This window comes from Electrophorus electricus, chromosome 7 (assembly GCF_013358815.1).
Source record: "Electrophorus electricus isolate fEleEle1 chromosome 7, fEleEle1.pri, whole genome shotgun sequence".
In the NCBI taxonomy this organism is placed as follows: domain Eukaryota; kingdom Metazoa; phylum Chordata; class Actinopteri; order Gymnotiformes; family Gymnotidae; genus Electrophorus; species Electrophorus electricus.
In genome coordinates, this window is record NC_049541.1 from 21,839,765 (window position 1) to 21,856,599 (window position 16,835).

General features: G+C 48.0%; 1 protein-coding gene across 1 annotated transcript; it reads right to left on the bottom strand.

Moving 5' to 3' along the window:
* Nucleotides 1-4,114: 4,114 nt before the first annotated feature.
* On the bottom strand, nt 4,115-11,617 carry gpr37b (G protein-coupled receptor 37b). The gene is made up of 2 exons (XM_027007571.2): nt 9,960-11,617; nt 4,115-6,088 (listed from the first exon to the last, which is right to left on the bottom strand). Exons 1-2 carry the CDS (start codon nt 10,998-11,000, stop codon nt 5,273-5,275), a joined length of 1,857 nt encoding a protein of 618 aa, XP_026863372.2. The 5' UTR covers nt 11,001-11,617; the 3' UTR covers nt 4,115-5,272.
* Between the last annotated feature and the right edge of the window lie 5,218 nt (nt 11,618-16,835).

The following is a 16,835-nucleotide window of genomic DNA, read 5'->3' on the forward strand; positions in this document are numbered from 1 at the left end:
CGGTTTCTATTAAGCAGAAAGCTGCCTCTCTCTCTTTCAGTGTGGCTTTCACACACTGAGGTCTGAAAGTGTTTCCTCTGAGCAACTTTGGCTTAGGAAATGTCACACACAAAGAGTGTTTGCGTTCACTGCCAGAGCAGGTCAGTGCACTGACATTTGGGTGGGATGCACACGTCTGTCCTACACAGCCTGCACGGGATGTGGACTGTATTCAACAACTCAGCAGATTCAGCCACAGTGTGGAGGAGAAAGCGACACAAGGTGAGTGGAGTGTTGGAACAAGTGATGGAACACAGAATTATTTGCTAAATGCACCAAGACTGCCGAGGACGTGAAAATGACAAGATATCAGACTCGTCTTATCGGATAATAAATCACTTCCACAAATGAGTTTGGTACTGTTGGCCAATGACTGTGTGTGTGTGTGTGTGTCTAAAGATGATGTCAAGGTGCCTAATTTCACCTCCTTTGAGTGTAGAACACACTCAAACATAACATACGGCTGTACTGTTTATTGTCCCTCTCGCTGCCTCCTCCAGGGGATGGGGCGTTGCCACGATAAATTATATACACCCAGCCGCTCTATCCCATATCACACACCCGTGGATCCCAGAGCTGCTGTGAAGGTTCCATTCCCCTCATCCTCGTGAAGGCCCAGAACCGCATCCGCCTCTACAAAACCAGAGAGCTTCACCAGCCTGTGACAGCGAGCCCCAGGCACAAAGACTAGGCCGATAACCACTGGGGTAAAAGCTAATCAATAAGTCATTGTTTGGGAGAGTCGGTGCGGGCCACGCTGTATGTTCAGTGAGTTGGGCCTTCGTGTCCAGCCCCTTCCTCTACTCAGGGAAGCACAAATTACAGCCCGCTTGACTTTGCTTAAGCTGCCTCCACACCGCGCTGTGGCATCACCAAGGTAACTGCAGAGTTGCCACAGCGATGCGAGAGAAAGGGCGAGTGCCACGGTTACGGGTGGGTAATTGCGGTGCATGATTGCTGCAGATTGCCTGCTGTAATTGGACACACAATGGGAAGCGCGGAGTTGTGAGCGGGGAGCGCCCCAGACTGTACGCACAGCTGAGCACAATCACAGGAAAGAATCTCGCCGCCTTCTGGCTCATGAGTGCCTTTCCACAAGCTGGATTTGAATAAAATGTAAATTAAATACCCCTAAACAAACAAACAAACAAACAAACAAACAAGCACGCAGTCCTGTAACTTTACATTTTCTAGACAACCCAGGTCTGTGTTTACTGTGTTTATGTTCATGACTAAAGCATCTTTTCTCAGAAAGAGTTTTAAAGTCATGTTGCGCATGTGTACCATTCAGTGTTTTAAAATATTTGTCATTTCCACGTTTTTAGTGAAATCTGAAATATTCAGAATTATACTAAAAGTAGAATATATTGGCATGTGAGAGATGGAAATCACACACACTCTGACCCTCACACACTCGGCAGGACACGGAAACCTGACACATCATAAACTCACAGCGGGATTTACTTCCTGAGCCAAGGAGCTGCCCTCTTTAACTGACTCCAGAACTAGAACCGTGGCATGACCCGCAGCGCAGATCGGACTGTGCTGACTGACCTCAGAGGATGGGAACCCTGTGGATTTCATGGGCTTTTCTCTGAGGTTAAAATTTAAGATTTGCAATATTATTTCATCTTACAGTCCTTGAGTGAGTTCCTGATTGTAGAATTATCCGAGCAAAAGGTTCTGTATGGTTCTAATAAGCGCAGACTGCATGTAGGGCAACAGCCTGTCTCCGAGGTGAAGAATTCCTTCAAGAAAGGAAACCAAAACTGTGACATTTTCACATGGTGCTTCGGGAAGAGAGTGGCGAAAACCTGCGTTTCCTCTCGTCTGCTCACAATTATATTTGTAAGTGAAAATGAGCTAATTAGCTAAAAAATCATCAACAGCTGTTCTGTTGTATTGCGATTTATCAAATTACTGGAAATTTGAAGCGTCATGTTCTCTTGTCTCTTTATGTAGCATTTCTGGAGACAAGATCAACACCCTGGCCCTTAGGAGCACGTCTTAACCCAGAAGACAGGGGGCGCTAGTGACCTGCATTAACAAGCAAAGTCTGAGGAGGCTGAATTCTCTGACGTGACTATTCAGCACTGGGTGAGCTCCCGTAGACTCAGACGGGCTATGGAGAAGAAAGGTGCCAGCACGTCCATTCACTGCAGCCTGGGCTCCGCTCTCCTGCATCCATGAGTGGTTTCTCCAACAGCTCTGCCCACAGTTGCCCTGTGCCCACTCCTGATGAAATGGCCTGAAAAAGCCAGGGTGAGCCCGGGACCAGATCAGTGCTGAGTCCCCTAGCAAGACCGTCAGCACATGGACTCGGGGTCCTCGGCAGTTGAGGGTGGGCTTCCGTGTGTCCACTGTTACTGCCTTTTTAGATGAGTTTAAGACAATTCCTTTGGTCTTTAGGGCATCCTATACAGTACGTACCTGTTAAAGTCAGACACTCAGCCATCGTTTTCAAGTGCACAGGTTTGAAGCCAAGCGGAAGAGTCTTTGCCAGCATGTCTCAGATCTGTTCCCTCAGTGGAAACGATGCTGTGACTCAGTGAGTCACATCCAGATCGTTCCCTTATAAATAAACATCCCCTCTCTTCTCAGTGTAGATGCACACAGACGCACACCACCAAAACGGAAAGATTGATCCTGCCTGTTTCTTACGAGTCAAAGAATATTGAACTAGGCTTTCAAATTATTTGAATTCTTACCAGTGTAAAATTGGACCTTTTTTTTCCAACAGACAATATGTATAAATGACCTTTATGAGCTATTTTCATACTACCCTACTGAGGACACAAAAAACAACCAAACCAAAAACAACAACAAAAAAAGAATATATTGTTTGCTCTGAACGTGTGGCAGGTTAGGTAATCTTTTGACCTGAGAACAACAAACTCAATTGTTTTGGATACGGGAGAAACAAATAAACAAACTTGGATGTTGGCTTGTACAATGTTATTTGCAAGAGCTGCTTTACTAGTTCTGTGTAGGGAAAGACAGATATTTGGCTGAATGGCCAGGTGGTGCATGTTCTAACAGCATGGAGGGTGGTGCATGTTCTAACAGCATGGAGGGTGGTGTATGTTCTAACAGCATGGAGGGCGGTGCATGTTCTAACAGCATGGAGGGCGGTGCATGTTCTAACAGCATGGAGGGCGGTGCATGTTCTAACAGCATGGAGGGTGGTGCATGTTCTAACAGCATGGAGGGCGGTGCATGTTCTAACAGCATGGAGGGTGGTGCATGGTGTAACTGCACGCAGGGCAGTGCATGGTGTAACTGCACGCAGGGCAGTGCATGGTGTAACTGCACGGAGGGTGGTGGATGGTGTAACTGCGCAGAGGGTGGTGCGTGGTGTATCTGCATGGAGGACGGTGGATGGTGTAACTGCATGCAGGGTGGTGTATTGTGTAACTGCATAGAGGGTTGCGTGTATTATGCTCAGGCAGCAGGCACAGATGTACTCTCCACATGGCTCTGGGAACTGCAGCTATTTCTGTGGATCCAGAATAAACTCATTATGGAAGACAAAAGGCACTTGGTTCCTGAGCTGGGCTGAGTGGAGTGGAGGGCATCTGAAGACATGCTCTCACTGCTAGGGGACCAAGAGTCCTGCTACAAGCCATAACTGAAGCAGCAGCTACTGCTGGGCTGGTGTGACTCACACTGAGTTCACACTGAGCTGGTCTAATCATGAGACACAGGTGGCATCAAAACATCCAGGGGTCACAAATTCTTTAATGAGACAAATAAAAATGAGTAAAAACAATCTCATGTCAAACTTCTGGAAGCTTCTGAGCACTGACGAATTATAAAGGGTCAAAGCTGTGTGGAGCATTGCTTTTGTCTGTGTGACTGCCTGGGGTTAGGGGCATTGGGGAACTGGGGTTAGGGGTGTTTGGGTTAGAGTTAGAGTTGGGGGGTTGCCGTGTTGGGGTTAGCGTGTTGGGGTTAGGATGAGGGTTAGGGTTGGGGTGTTGGGGTTAGCGTGTTGGGGTTAGGATGAGGGTTAGGGTTGGTGTGTTGGGGTTAGCGTGTTGGGGTGTTTGCCGTGGGGTTTTGGGGTGTTGGGGTTAGGGTGTATGGGTTAGGGTTGGGGTTTTGAGGTTAGGCCACCTATCAAACGAACTTTCCCAGTGTCTGAGTCTGAGTGTAGATCACGGCAGAACTGAACAATGTCCCTGTCTGTCACGATCTCTTCTCTCCTTCCTACGAAGCAGCCAAAAATAGCATCGTACAGGCGGAGTGACATCCAGGATCTACAGAGGGAGATGGGAGAACATAGAGCGGGACTCTCCTCGCGAGCGGTACAGCACGCCGTCTGACAGCTAACACAATTACATGAATAAAGACTCGATTTGCCTTATCACGACTGAAACAGACATTCACAAGGCAGTGACACATCTGCCTGTCTTCAGTTAGAAAGCAGAGAAAAGCAAAAATAAAATGAAGACAAACAAAACAACAAGAAAATCAGGCTAAACTGGTTCTTTTGTTCTGTTCTGTTCCCATGAAGAACTTTATATGTAGATATAGTTTTCATTAACACACAAGACTTCATTCAGCGGATCGAAAACTCAACATCTTCTCCACTGACTTGACCTGGGTAGATTGAAAAAAGGGACACATTTGCATTTTAATACGCCGGTTTGCCACTGTCCCAGCAAACCCGTCCGTTTATTAAAGAGTTGTTTTTTTTTGTTATATAAAAATGAGACTTAGAAACCATTAACTACACTGAGCATTACATGGGAATCTGGTATTTTGCTATCAGACACATATAGATTCTTGGAGATAAGCCAAGTTCCTCACACAGACAGATTTACAAGAATCACTTTCATCAAGAGAAAGGTCACGGCACAGAACACACATCTATAGAAAGATCCTAGAAAAGCAGGGGCACTTCCTGTGACAGGACCTATGAGGACAGCGTGAGGACAGCTAACGTCGTTGGCAGTGCAAACATCTGTATGCAATATCAAACTCACTCACTACTTCCTGAACACACACATATTAAAGGTGAGAATACAAAAGCATAATTACATACAAGCTTGTTAACGGTATGTCCCTTCAATGTGGATGTGAGGTCAGACTATTGACTTAAGTGAGACTAGAAAGCTGTTGTTTTTACAGTACAAAATGTGGCATGGTTGGCATTAACACACACACACACGCACACACACTCACTCACACTCACACACACTGGGGCTGGTGCGTGTGGCTGGTGTGGTTCTCAGCAGTGCGACCCCGTGGCCGTGTAGTTGGACATCTCTCTGCGGATGGTGCTGAAGGGGGAGAGCTCCAGCTCGGTGGTGCACTCGTGTTCGTTGTCGTCGCTGGCGGCGGCGGAGGAGCGCGCGGCCCCCCTGCAGCTCCCACAGCAGTCGAGGAACGCGCGGCCGAATGGCCGGCACAGGCAGAGCAGGAGCACGGGCGTGACGGCTGCCCGCGCGAACAGCAGCAGCTGGCTGAGCAGGTGTAGCAGTGCCATGGTGCTCGGTGCCACGCCTGCTGCCATGTAGGCCGCCACCATATTGCAGACGTTCTCGGGCACCACGCACGCGCCGTACACCGTGGCCAGCGCCACCACCGTGCAGTTCATCTGGCTCTCCAGGCGCACCTGCTTCTTGTTGCCGCGGGCACAACCGCGCTCCGCCCTCCGGATGCGTTGGGCGGTGGCCAGCGAGCTGCCGATGGTGAAGAGTGTGGGCAGGCAGAAGTAGCAGCCGAAGCACCACCACAGGCGTGCGCCCTCGTAGGTCAGGCCCAGCACGTACAGCGTGTCCGGTAGTGAGGTGGAGATGCGTACCAGGCAGCGCTCGTCGGACGTCCCGCCCTCTGCCTCTCCGCCCTCCTCCGTCACCAGCTGGCGGATCAGGAGCTCGGGCAGGGCCAGCAGCAGGGCGCCGATCCAGATCACCGCCAGTTTGGCCGCCGTGGACGTGCAGTTCTCGATCATCTCGTAGTACATCTGGACGTTGGTGGCAGCGCGGAAGCGGTCAATGCAGAGGGCGCACAGGGTGAAGGTGGTCACACCCATCGAGGCCACCTGGAAACACAGGACGGCCAAAGGGCAGGTCAGAGGTCAGTCTCACAAACGACAGGAAGTAGGAAGGTCCCAGAAGCATCAGCCTTCACTCCAGACTAAACTATGTAAGACCCCTAACTTCAACAGCTAGAACACTTCCATGTGTTGCTCTCAACAAGTCAACAGGTTTACTCTGAACATGACACAAGTCACTCTCGTGCAGTCTGTTTACGTGGTGTCCTCCCGGCTGTAGGACACTGCCCCAGCGTTAAAAGTTCACAGAGAACCTGCCCAATATCACCCAACTGTCAGACTTGGCAGTGTTGCTACTGGCAACTAGAACGTCTCTGCCATGAAGACACAGTCCAGGGTCATGCTGGGGACAACAGGAGACATTCTGTTGTCCCCAGTCGGCTTCAACAGAGTGGCTTCAATCAGTGGTTTCAACAGAGACCTACAGCAATGCTCCCAAAAACGATGCAATTGAGTGGTTGTCTTCATTTGCTTAATCACAGTGAAAATACTAGTGAAAACAGTGAAAATACATAGTGAAAATACCCATAATGCACCTGGACTCGGTAGTCCTGTACCAACGCTTCCTTCCTTATGTCTCTAACAGCAGACCACAGTTCTGACAGACAGATCATGAGGGGATCACGATCCATTAAGAACCGTCATTAAAGGGGCAGTGTTTGCTCGTGAGCTGTGAACTAGACTGCTGCGCCATTAGCAGGAGTTTTTCAAGGCCGCACATCAAAGGACTGGTGGTTTTGTGGCTAGCTGGTGTGAGGAAGCTTCGTTACAGTAGCCATGAGCAACGCCTGTGTCACGTCTCACGCCACGGGATTGCCACCACCCCTGTCCCACAATCCCGTTCAGCATGGTATGAAGGATGAAGCAGAATTCTCCACCTGTGTGTGTTCCTTCTCAGGTAAGACGTGAGACACGCTGAATATTTTACAGCACAAGAATTCGAAAAGTGCAGTGCTAAATGCTCTTAAAATTTCACCCATAACTATTCTGTTCAGTATTTGATTCTGCCAAAAATGTTAATCATGGTTGAGCAGGCTAACGTCCCAGTGGGGTCACGTCCCAGCCGCGTGCCGCATGGAGACTGTCCTTAGGCAGTAACTGCGGTCTGCTCTTCCTAAGTCACTGTGACACTCAGACACCTCCAAAGATGCCTCGTGCCCAGTGGATAACCTTGCATGACCCCTCGCTGTCTAGCCATGACCCCAAACACTGCCTGAGGCATTCTGTGGTTGGCAGGTTTCCTGGAAGCAGGTGACATATTGCCCAGTGCCGTGGTCCTTACTCACGCCCTGTTAAAGCCCTGATGAAGAGCTCTTCCATCTCGTGCCCGGCATGGTTGTTAATCTGCTCTTAGCGGCTTCTTTGAGGCAGGAGGCGGGGCTTAACAAGCGCTGTAGCTCTTCACCTCTGACAATGGGGATTCTAGTAAAGAAAGGCATGAACAGGCTGCCGACAAAGACCATTATAGCTCTGGTGTTTTATGAGAAGCAGACTGGGCCATAACTCGTCCTCAGGAAGGTCCAGTAAAGTGCTCGCTGATATACGGAGAATAAATCACAGACTCTGTCCTAAAGTGGATTTAAACCAGAACGTTCTCTGCGTTTGGACAGGAAAGGTAACCTGCTTTGTCTTGGCCATTGTTAACGAGATTTGCAATGTTTTAAGCCAAAACTTCAACAAATTCCTGCAGCAGTGTGTTTTTTTTAAATGTTTGGTTGTTGGGTGAATGAATGTCTCTAATGACATGGGGACTATGAATATTAATGAGGAGGATGTGCTCCTCACTGGGACGGTGTGGGGACCACTGAGAGGGGCTCTCTTGTTCCCAGACTGGACTGGGGTGGTGTGAGGACCACTGAGAGGGGCTCTCCTGTTCCTGGCCTGGACTGTGTTCATCTCCAGCTCCTAACATTGCACAGATATTGAGCGTATGACTTACTGAAGGTTAGCAATGTGAAAGAAAGTAATCTTTATTCTTCATATTATATTCCACCCTCATTAATATTCATATGAGGCTTATTACCATGTTTGTGCATCATACCAATATGCAGCTTATAATGTCCAAAAATGTGTCTCTGTCCATTGTAAAAAGGTACCAGTAAACTCCACATGGGTGGAGGACACCATGAAGATAATTTCTCGTGCGTTCTGAAGATCTAAGTACACACTGAGTGGGCATACAGTGAGAGAAACAGGTCCCCCTCCCTCTGGTTCTGGAATGTGGACATGTCTCACCTTGTCCCCTCAGCCCTGTGCAGGGACGCTGAAGTGACTCAGCAGCAGTTTGTCTCATTGCTCAAGTCTTGGCTAAAGAAGCCAATCAGACACCAGCTGACGGGCGATGTGCCTCACTGTGCATCAAACTTTTAGTCTGGAATCTTAGCAGTTCAGTTAAAAGCAACTTAATCAACTTCTGTTCTGGCATAAACTGTGTTTGGCTGCACAAGACGCACAGGGAGCAAACCATGTCCTGCCCACAAGCTGTTTTCACGAGGGGGAGACGTGAGGAAGTTGATTTAAATGCCAGATTTAGTTTAATGTGCGGAGGTGCGAATCCTCTCTGAGCGCCGAGGCTGAGTGGGTATCTGCCATGTGCTCAGTGTGTGCAGCTGTACTTCACCAGCTCTCAGCCAATGGGATAGTGCTCTGCACCAGCTCTTAGCCAATGGGGTAGCGCGCTGCACCAGCTCTCAACCAATGGCATCGCGATCAGCGTGCTATGCACTAGCTGGTAAAGAGCCATGTTTTATGTTCCATGCACTCAACTGTTTCCACTGCCTGTGTGTGTGTTTCTGTATGTATGTGCATGTACGTGTGTGTGTGTGTGTGTGTGTGTATGTGCACGTGCATGTGAGAGAGAGTGAGGCAGGAGGTGTGTGATATCAGGCAGTGAGTAATTGTGCCTGAGGCTTTCTGTTCCCTGTGCAGGCCTCTCTCACATGCCTGCCCTACAAACACACACACACACACACGCACACACACACACACACACACACACACACACACACACACACACAAACTATACATGCAGACAAGTGCAATTGAACACATAAAATCATAAAATTACACACACCATTAAATACACACATACAAAGAGCACAGTCTTATTCTTGTTGAGCATCTCCACCGTCTGCCTTTGTAAACGCTGTCTGATACAGACAGTGCATACACTATGTAATATTTCTGCTGTGAAAAGCACAGGGCACAAATATATCCTCAAAACGGCCGTGTTACCAACCCCCCCCCCCCCCCCCCGCACCGCCCAACAAAGCTCACCCTCACACTAACAAAAGCAACCAGACTGTCCCTCGTGTTTGCCCAACCCCTCAGAGAATGAGGAAAATCAACACACACCAAACACCAAAGCAGGTCTTGGTGTCTACAGCTGAGCACCTACACACAAAGACACACTAGTTTCACATTCAAGACGAGAAACACCCAATTAGTGTAATGTGATGCACCACTTTCACTAGGGGCAGGCGTGAGCTGGAGGCAGAGTGTGTGTGTGTGTGTGTGTGTGTGTGTGTGTGTGTAAGGGTCCTGAGGTCAAGGTGTTCTCTCCTTGCAGTAAACACTGTAATGTAATATATGAATTGCAACTGAACTTCCCTGTTCGGACATACAGTGATTTTTCTCATATCTGATAGATGCTCGTGTTTGGCCTGAAGCCAATAGCAAATTCATTTTGGTGTGACAGAAAACATTTCTGTAGCAGATACAAGGTTTACAACACAATCCCACACGCTGAAATGGAAAACAAGGAATTCCATATACAGTTCCCCAATTCAGGACACACTCGTCACTGTATCCCATAAGGAGTAAGAATGGTTTTGCCCTGACACAGTGCTGCAGTGATTACCTCGATGTACGGGATGACTTTACATGTGAAGTGGCCCAGCACCCAGGTTTTGGTCAGCTCATGGAAGACCACGAGAGGAAGGCCGAAGACGAGAAGCGCGAGGTCCCACACGGCCAAGTTAGCGAGGAGTGCGTTGGAGATGCTCCTCATGTAGTAGTTATGGCACACGACGCACATTATCGAAATGTTTCCAATTGTTCCCACTACAAAAATAAGCACTGAAAAACACATGATTGCGTAAGCGCCGTAGGTCTCGCTGGTCACGGGGTAGAAGGGGTTGGGGAAATATTCGTTCTCCTCATCCTCTGGGTATGGAGGGGTCATGGGTGTCGCACCCCACGGGTCATCTATGTGTTTGGTGTAGAACTCGACGTGTCTGGTGAGATCCAAGGGGATGTCCGTGGCGGTGAGCGCGAGCGGCTTCTGCATCGGCTCCCACAAGGCCAGCGAGGAGGTCAGGGCACTGGCAGAAGTTTCGGGTGGTGTCAGAGAAACGCCACCTGTATTCATCCCCCTTCTTGCGGCCTTAAAGGTTTTCTTGTGGCGTTCTTTTGTGCCTCTTTTGCGCCTGTGGTGTCTCTTGTGCGCCCCTCGTCTGCCTTTTGAATCAGGCTTGGCCTTATTGTGTCCACCTGCTGTTCCCATGGCAGCACGCATCTCTCTGTTCAACTTTTCCCTCTCGTGCCGCCGCGAGCGCCTGTTTGCGCTCTGCGTGGCCGTGTCAGTCCTCCCTGGCAGAGCGGATTTGTGTCCGTACTGTTTACGGAGATGCGCTGCAGTCCTCACATTTGAAGGCATCGTGCTCATATTGGTGGCTAAAGGCATCCCGACGGCATCTGCGGCTGGGCCTGTAGGTCGGCGTCGTGCAGAAAACGTGACACTGAATGTTCTCGAAAGGTGACCGTTAATCAGATCAAACGCACGAGTCAGGGTGAGGTGGCCGCCCGTTTCTTTGGTGTGTACATTAGCAACGCCTTGAAGACACTGAACGTGCGCGTATCCCGCAAGGAAAAGTACTGTTTTTAGAACAAGAGCCTGCATTTTCAGTGTCCGTGGATCGCGCCGTAGACGTTAAGCGAGGGTAATGCCGCGCGCCATTGCACTGCAAACCGACATCCCTCTCCACACCGTCCGTGTCAAAACGAAGACGGGCGAGCCATTAGAAATGACCTAGACGCAAACTTTCCTGGAAATCTCATGCACACGACGTCGCGTCTTCTCATAATCACATCCCCTCGTGTGGCGTGAAGCAAACTGGGAGCCTTCACCTGGTAACCTGGTAACGTATCCCCTTCGTGATCTCGTTTTCCCGTGAAATCGTATTATTCCTTAAAATGCAGTCGCCTGAAAACAGTCCCCTCACTGCAGATGGAACGCGCTGGGTCCAGACCGGCTGCACGCGGCGAACACTGTTGCATGCATGCACTCCTTGGGCGCGGCAACCTGAAGCGTCCGCGCGCTCTTTGCGATTCCGTTCGTTCTGCGTGGAAACTCGGACGCAGGGACGATGCGGCGCGTGGCCAGTGCGGGGACGAGCGATCCGACGGAGAGCATGCGTCTCGGTGGGGGCTCGGAGCGTCGTCCCCTCGCGGATCACCCCGAGCCGTCAAACCCAATCCGTCAGCTCGCAGCTCGCAGCTCGCAGCTCGCACAGCGCTACAGCCGCCACGCACCACGCCCGCCTCCGCCCAACACGCGCACCACAACAAACCTGCAGCCCAGCGACTCAGATACACTGCAAATGTTTCTCCTACATGAGATAATGTGCGAAATCGTCTCGTTGTTGTGTTAATACTTTTGAAAAGAATGAATATTGTGTTTGTGTGTATCGAATACAACGTTCATTCGACGTGTTAAACAAGGTGACGCGTATTCAGAGATTTAAAGCGCAAAAATGATCAGAGCTCATCACTACATCATTATATAATGGGACCATTAACATCACATCAGCCATTAAGCGCGTCAGGACAACCTGTAGAGGCTTTGTTTTTATTTTTTTGCTTTGTTTTGTTTTGTTTTCTGAGCTCGAGTATTGCACTCTATAGCTTGTGCCTGTGGTAGTTACCCACAACAAGATGTCACCCATTTTCCCTTTAGTTCTCAAACTTCGTCTGAAAGGGAAAACACACACACACACACACACACACACACACACACACACACACACACACACACACACACACACACACACACACACACACACACAAACACAAAGCTCTGCCAAGCTGAGCCCCACAAATCAAGTAAAAGTGTGTGAGAGAGTTTGCTGTGAAATACAGAAGGCTTTCAGAGACATAGGACATAAACATATATGCATGTGAATCTATCAAAACAAGCGCTAAAGGAACAGCACGAAAAGATCCGCTATTATCCCTCTCTCCTCCTACATTACTGCATTATATTTCTTGCAGTGGACATTAATGACATATCGGTATGTATCGCCAGGTGTTGCTATGGCAGCAGTGAAGTTAGGAAACCCAAGATCTGATCTACACACTCTGAACTTTAGAACCCCATCGAATGTATGTGATGATTTAATGTGATGATTTAAACATCTATCTATCTATCTATCTATCTATCTATCTATCTATCTATCTATCTATCTATCTATCTATCTATCTATCTATCTATCTATCTATCTATCTATCTATCTCTCTCTCTCTCTCTCTCTCTCTCTCTCTCTCTCTCTCTATATATATATATATATATATATATATATATATATATATATGTAAGTGCAGTTGGAGTGTCTGCTGAAAACACACCTGTAATGTTTATCTTTGGTCAAATACATCTGCAAGGTGGGTACCAGTTCATGGAGCAGAATGCACCATTCCCCCAGAAATGGAGGAAACACAAGACATAATAAGACATGAGGCAGAAGAAGAATCGTGACCCTGACACAGATCTCAAAGCACTTTTGCTCTTGGTGTTTCAGTGACATTAATGATCTCTGTCACTGAAGAAATGTTTCAAAGCACTGCTTCTTAAGGATGGGCAAATATTTAATTCACAAAGAAAATGAGGAAATCAGGGCACGTTCCAATGTCCATTTGAACGTTAGAAGAAAAGGGCTGTTGAGTGAATATGATCAGTCATAAAGGTGTCTTGTGCTCCATTACATGTTTATCATTGAGAAGTGCTGCGTGTTTGCAAAAGCTACTGCAATTCAACAGCACCACCTTGTGGTGAGCAGTGGCATTACAAAAACAAGACAAAGCATTAGGACCGTTCTTATTTTACTGTTTATTCCAGTGGTTTTTGAATATTCAAAATGATTGAGAATTAGAGCAAAAGTATAGACATGCAAAAGGACATTTGTCAAGGGCTTGCACACAGATGAAGGGAGAGTTGGCTGGATGGACAGACAGACAGGTGGACGTCTCTTTGATGATCTGTCTCTGTCTGGAGATGTTGCTCATTAGCAGGTGCAGCCAGTGAGTCACAGCCATCAGTCATCGTAGCATCTGGCACGCGGAGACAAAGGCGATATCTGTACAGGTGGCAGCTACACCACGCACACGCACGCGCACGCGCACGCACCCACACACGCACATTCACACGCACACAAACAGGAGCACAAACACACATGCCCATGCACACACAAACACATGTACACGCACATGCAAACAAACGTATATCAAACATACCCACACATATATATACAAACACACGCACACAAACATATACATGCACACAAATAAACATACAAAAACTCACACACATACATACACTCACATACAAGCAAAATTGCACATACATGGATATTTGTCAAGGGCACACACATACAGGCACACACCAACATGCACAAAACTCACACGCACACATGCAAACACATTCACACACACACACACACACACACACACACACACACACACACACACACACAGGTAAGGGATTCTGTCAAGTAATTATAATACAGAATTCCAATAGAAGAGGAGGAATTTCATATCCTTCAACAAGGTCTGAGAGAGAGAGAGAGAGAGAGAGAGAGAGAGAGAGAGAAAGACTGATGCGTTTGGGTGAACATAGCAATCGCTGCCTAATCATAATGCCAAGTTTCTATTTCCCTTGAGTCCATGTGTGTTTATGTCAGATTTTGACAGACATTCACTCCACGATATTCATTTGAGCACATGGCAGAAATTACTGAGACTTTTTAATACAAATGCCAACCTCCTGACTGAGTCTGAAGGGATGAATGTAGCGCTCAATGTTAGTGTGGTAAGCGTGTGGATATTTCACTTTGCTTGAATCAGATGCAAGTTTTACTCCTTGCTGTTCCTAAATGCAATCACGCAAGTCTTGCAATTCTGGGAATCTTGGAGTCTCTTAGCTAGATGTAAAATTTAACATTAGCACATATTACCACAATGTAAACCCCCCCTTAAAGGCTATTAAACCGCACTGCAGAGTGAATGTGCAGAGTGTAGTTTGGTTTGACTCAGTCTGAGTGGTGGTTCACTTTCAGAAATGTTGAGCTGTTGGCTTTTAATGTTCAAACCTCAGATGGGAGCAGTCCAACCCATGTGCAGAGGGCAGGTGTCCAGCACACGTGCAGAGGAGAGGTGTCCAGCACACTTGCATCACTGTCCCGTGGAGTTCACCTCTAGCACACCTGGTTCTCCCATGGAAGGCCTTGAGTGACATAGGATAATTAGGACCAGGTGTTTTGGAGCTACACCAATAGCATGGCAGTATAATGTCAAGGAACCTAATTTGGAAACCACTGGTTTATTTTATTTTTTTCTACCACAAGGTGGTGCTAGCATTTCAGGTTTCGAGTTTTTCTCCCCTGACACCAGAGAACATCTTCCAGAGCAATCATCTCATCATGTGAGGAAGATTACCTGGGCGTCGTGTCTCAGGACAAGGGGAGACAGAAGCTTCAGCCCTCACACTGGCTCTATTACAGAAGAAAATAGGAGGTGATATGAGTCTTACCCACTCTGTGAAAAAAAGAGAAAGAGAGAGAGAGAGAGAGAGAGAGAGAGAGAGAACAGAGAGAGAGAGAGAGAGAACAGAGAGAGAGAGAGAGAACAGAGAGAGAGAGATAGAGAGATAGAGAGAGAGACAGAGGGAGAGAGAAAAACAGGGAAACAGAAAGACAGAGGGAGCGAAAGATAAATGAGGAGAGAGAGAGAAATGGAGAGAGAGAGTGAGAGAGGGAGTACTAGGATGCCAGGAGCTTTCTCTTCATCAGGGGGCTGGTGTGCTGAGAGGTGATACTGAAGCAGATACAGTGAGGAGTCAGACAAACTCAAGTGACTCAAACCAGACCAACAGAGTGTGTGTTTGTGTGTGTGTGTATAATTGGTGAATGCACTGGTTGAGTGCTGGTTGCTGACTTTAGCATGTTTCAGTAAAAGTGTCACCCTGTCACACGTGGACCACACACAGCAGGTCCTCACTAATAGTGAAATTGTTGTGTACTTTACCTCTGAACTGTGGGAAAATCCGGATCATGGATCTGCCATTCATTCTGATTGAAGTGCCTTCCCGTTCGGTTCTGGTGTTAACAGCCGGGAGTGATTCCAACAGCGGTAATAAAAGTGTCCAGCATTGACAGAGGGATGGAATCTCACCATGCTGAGAGCTGTCCCTGCATCTGGGACGTTCTGGAGCTGAGAGATCGTCCTGATGGTGAATAGTAAGGAATGCTGGACAGTAGATCCTGGCGTTTGTAAAACAGCAGCACCCCCCTGGAGATACTCGGCTAGTGTGTAGAAATGTGTAGTTAGTATGATGCGTGCTGAAGTCATTATACTCTCTGCTCCATCCGAGTTGAGTTGAGTTGAGATGAGTTGTTATGCAATCTGAAGTAGACTTGCTTATGTGGTTTCTGATTCTATATACTGTTTCCTATAAAAGTGGGCAAAAATGCATAGGAGGTAGTAGGAGGTGCTGATTGTTGGTGGGGTAGGAGGTGTTGGTTGGTGGTGGGGTAGGAGGTGCTGATTGGTGGTGGGGTAGGAGGTGTTGGTTGGTGGTGGGGTAGGAGGTGTTGGTTGGTGGTGGGGTAGGAGGTGCTGATTGTTGGTGGGGTAGGAGGTGTTGGTTGGTGGTGGGGTAGGAGGTGCTGATTGGTGGTGGGGTAGGAGGTGTTGGTTGGTGGTGGGGTAGGAGGTGTTGGTTGGTGGTGGGGTAGGAGGTGCTGATTGTTGGTGGGGTAGGAGGTGTTGGTTGGTGGTGGGGTAGGAGGTGCTGATTGTTGGTGGGGTAGGAGGTGTTGGTTGATGGTGGGGTAGGAGGTGTTGGTTGGTGGTGGGGTAGGAGGTGTTGGTTGGTGGTGGGGTAGGAGGTGTTGGTTGGTGGTGGAGTAGGAGGTGTTGGTTGGTGGTGGGGTAGGAGGTGTTGGTTGGTGGTGGAGTAGGAGGTGTTGGTTGGTGGTGGGGTAGGAGGTGTTGGTTGGTGGTGGAGTAGGAGGTGTTGGTTGGTGGTGAATATTTGAGAACATTCATAGATCAGTATGAGAACATTCCCAGATTAGTACAAGAACTTCTCCATAATCCTGCTGAAGTAACTGAGAGACACAGGAAGCAGGAAAAGTAAGCATTTGGTCCTTAGAAACAGAGCAAACAGAAAGACAAGGACAGAAGTTAAATGTCCAGCAAGAGGACAGAGAGCGTGAAAATGTCCGACAGCCACCGAGTGAAAGCCACCTTACTGAGCAGTGTTACTTTAACAAGATCCAACTTCCCAGACAAGTATACTGTAGAATATAGGAAACTGGAATAATTAATATGTCTGCATTAGACATCTCAAACAGAAAAAAACATTTATTAATGTCTAAAGGAAAAACGACTGCTTCAGAGAAATAGTTTAGAAATGGTAGGTGACATCTGAGCATGTTGGGAATCTCTAAGAAACATAAAT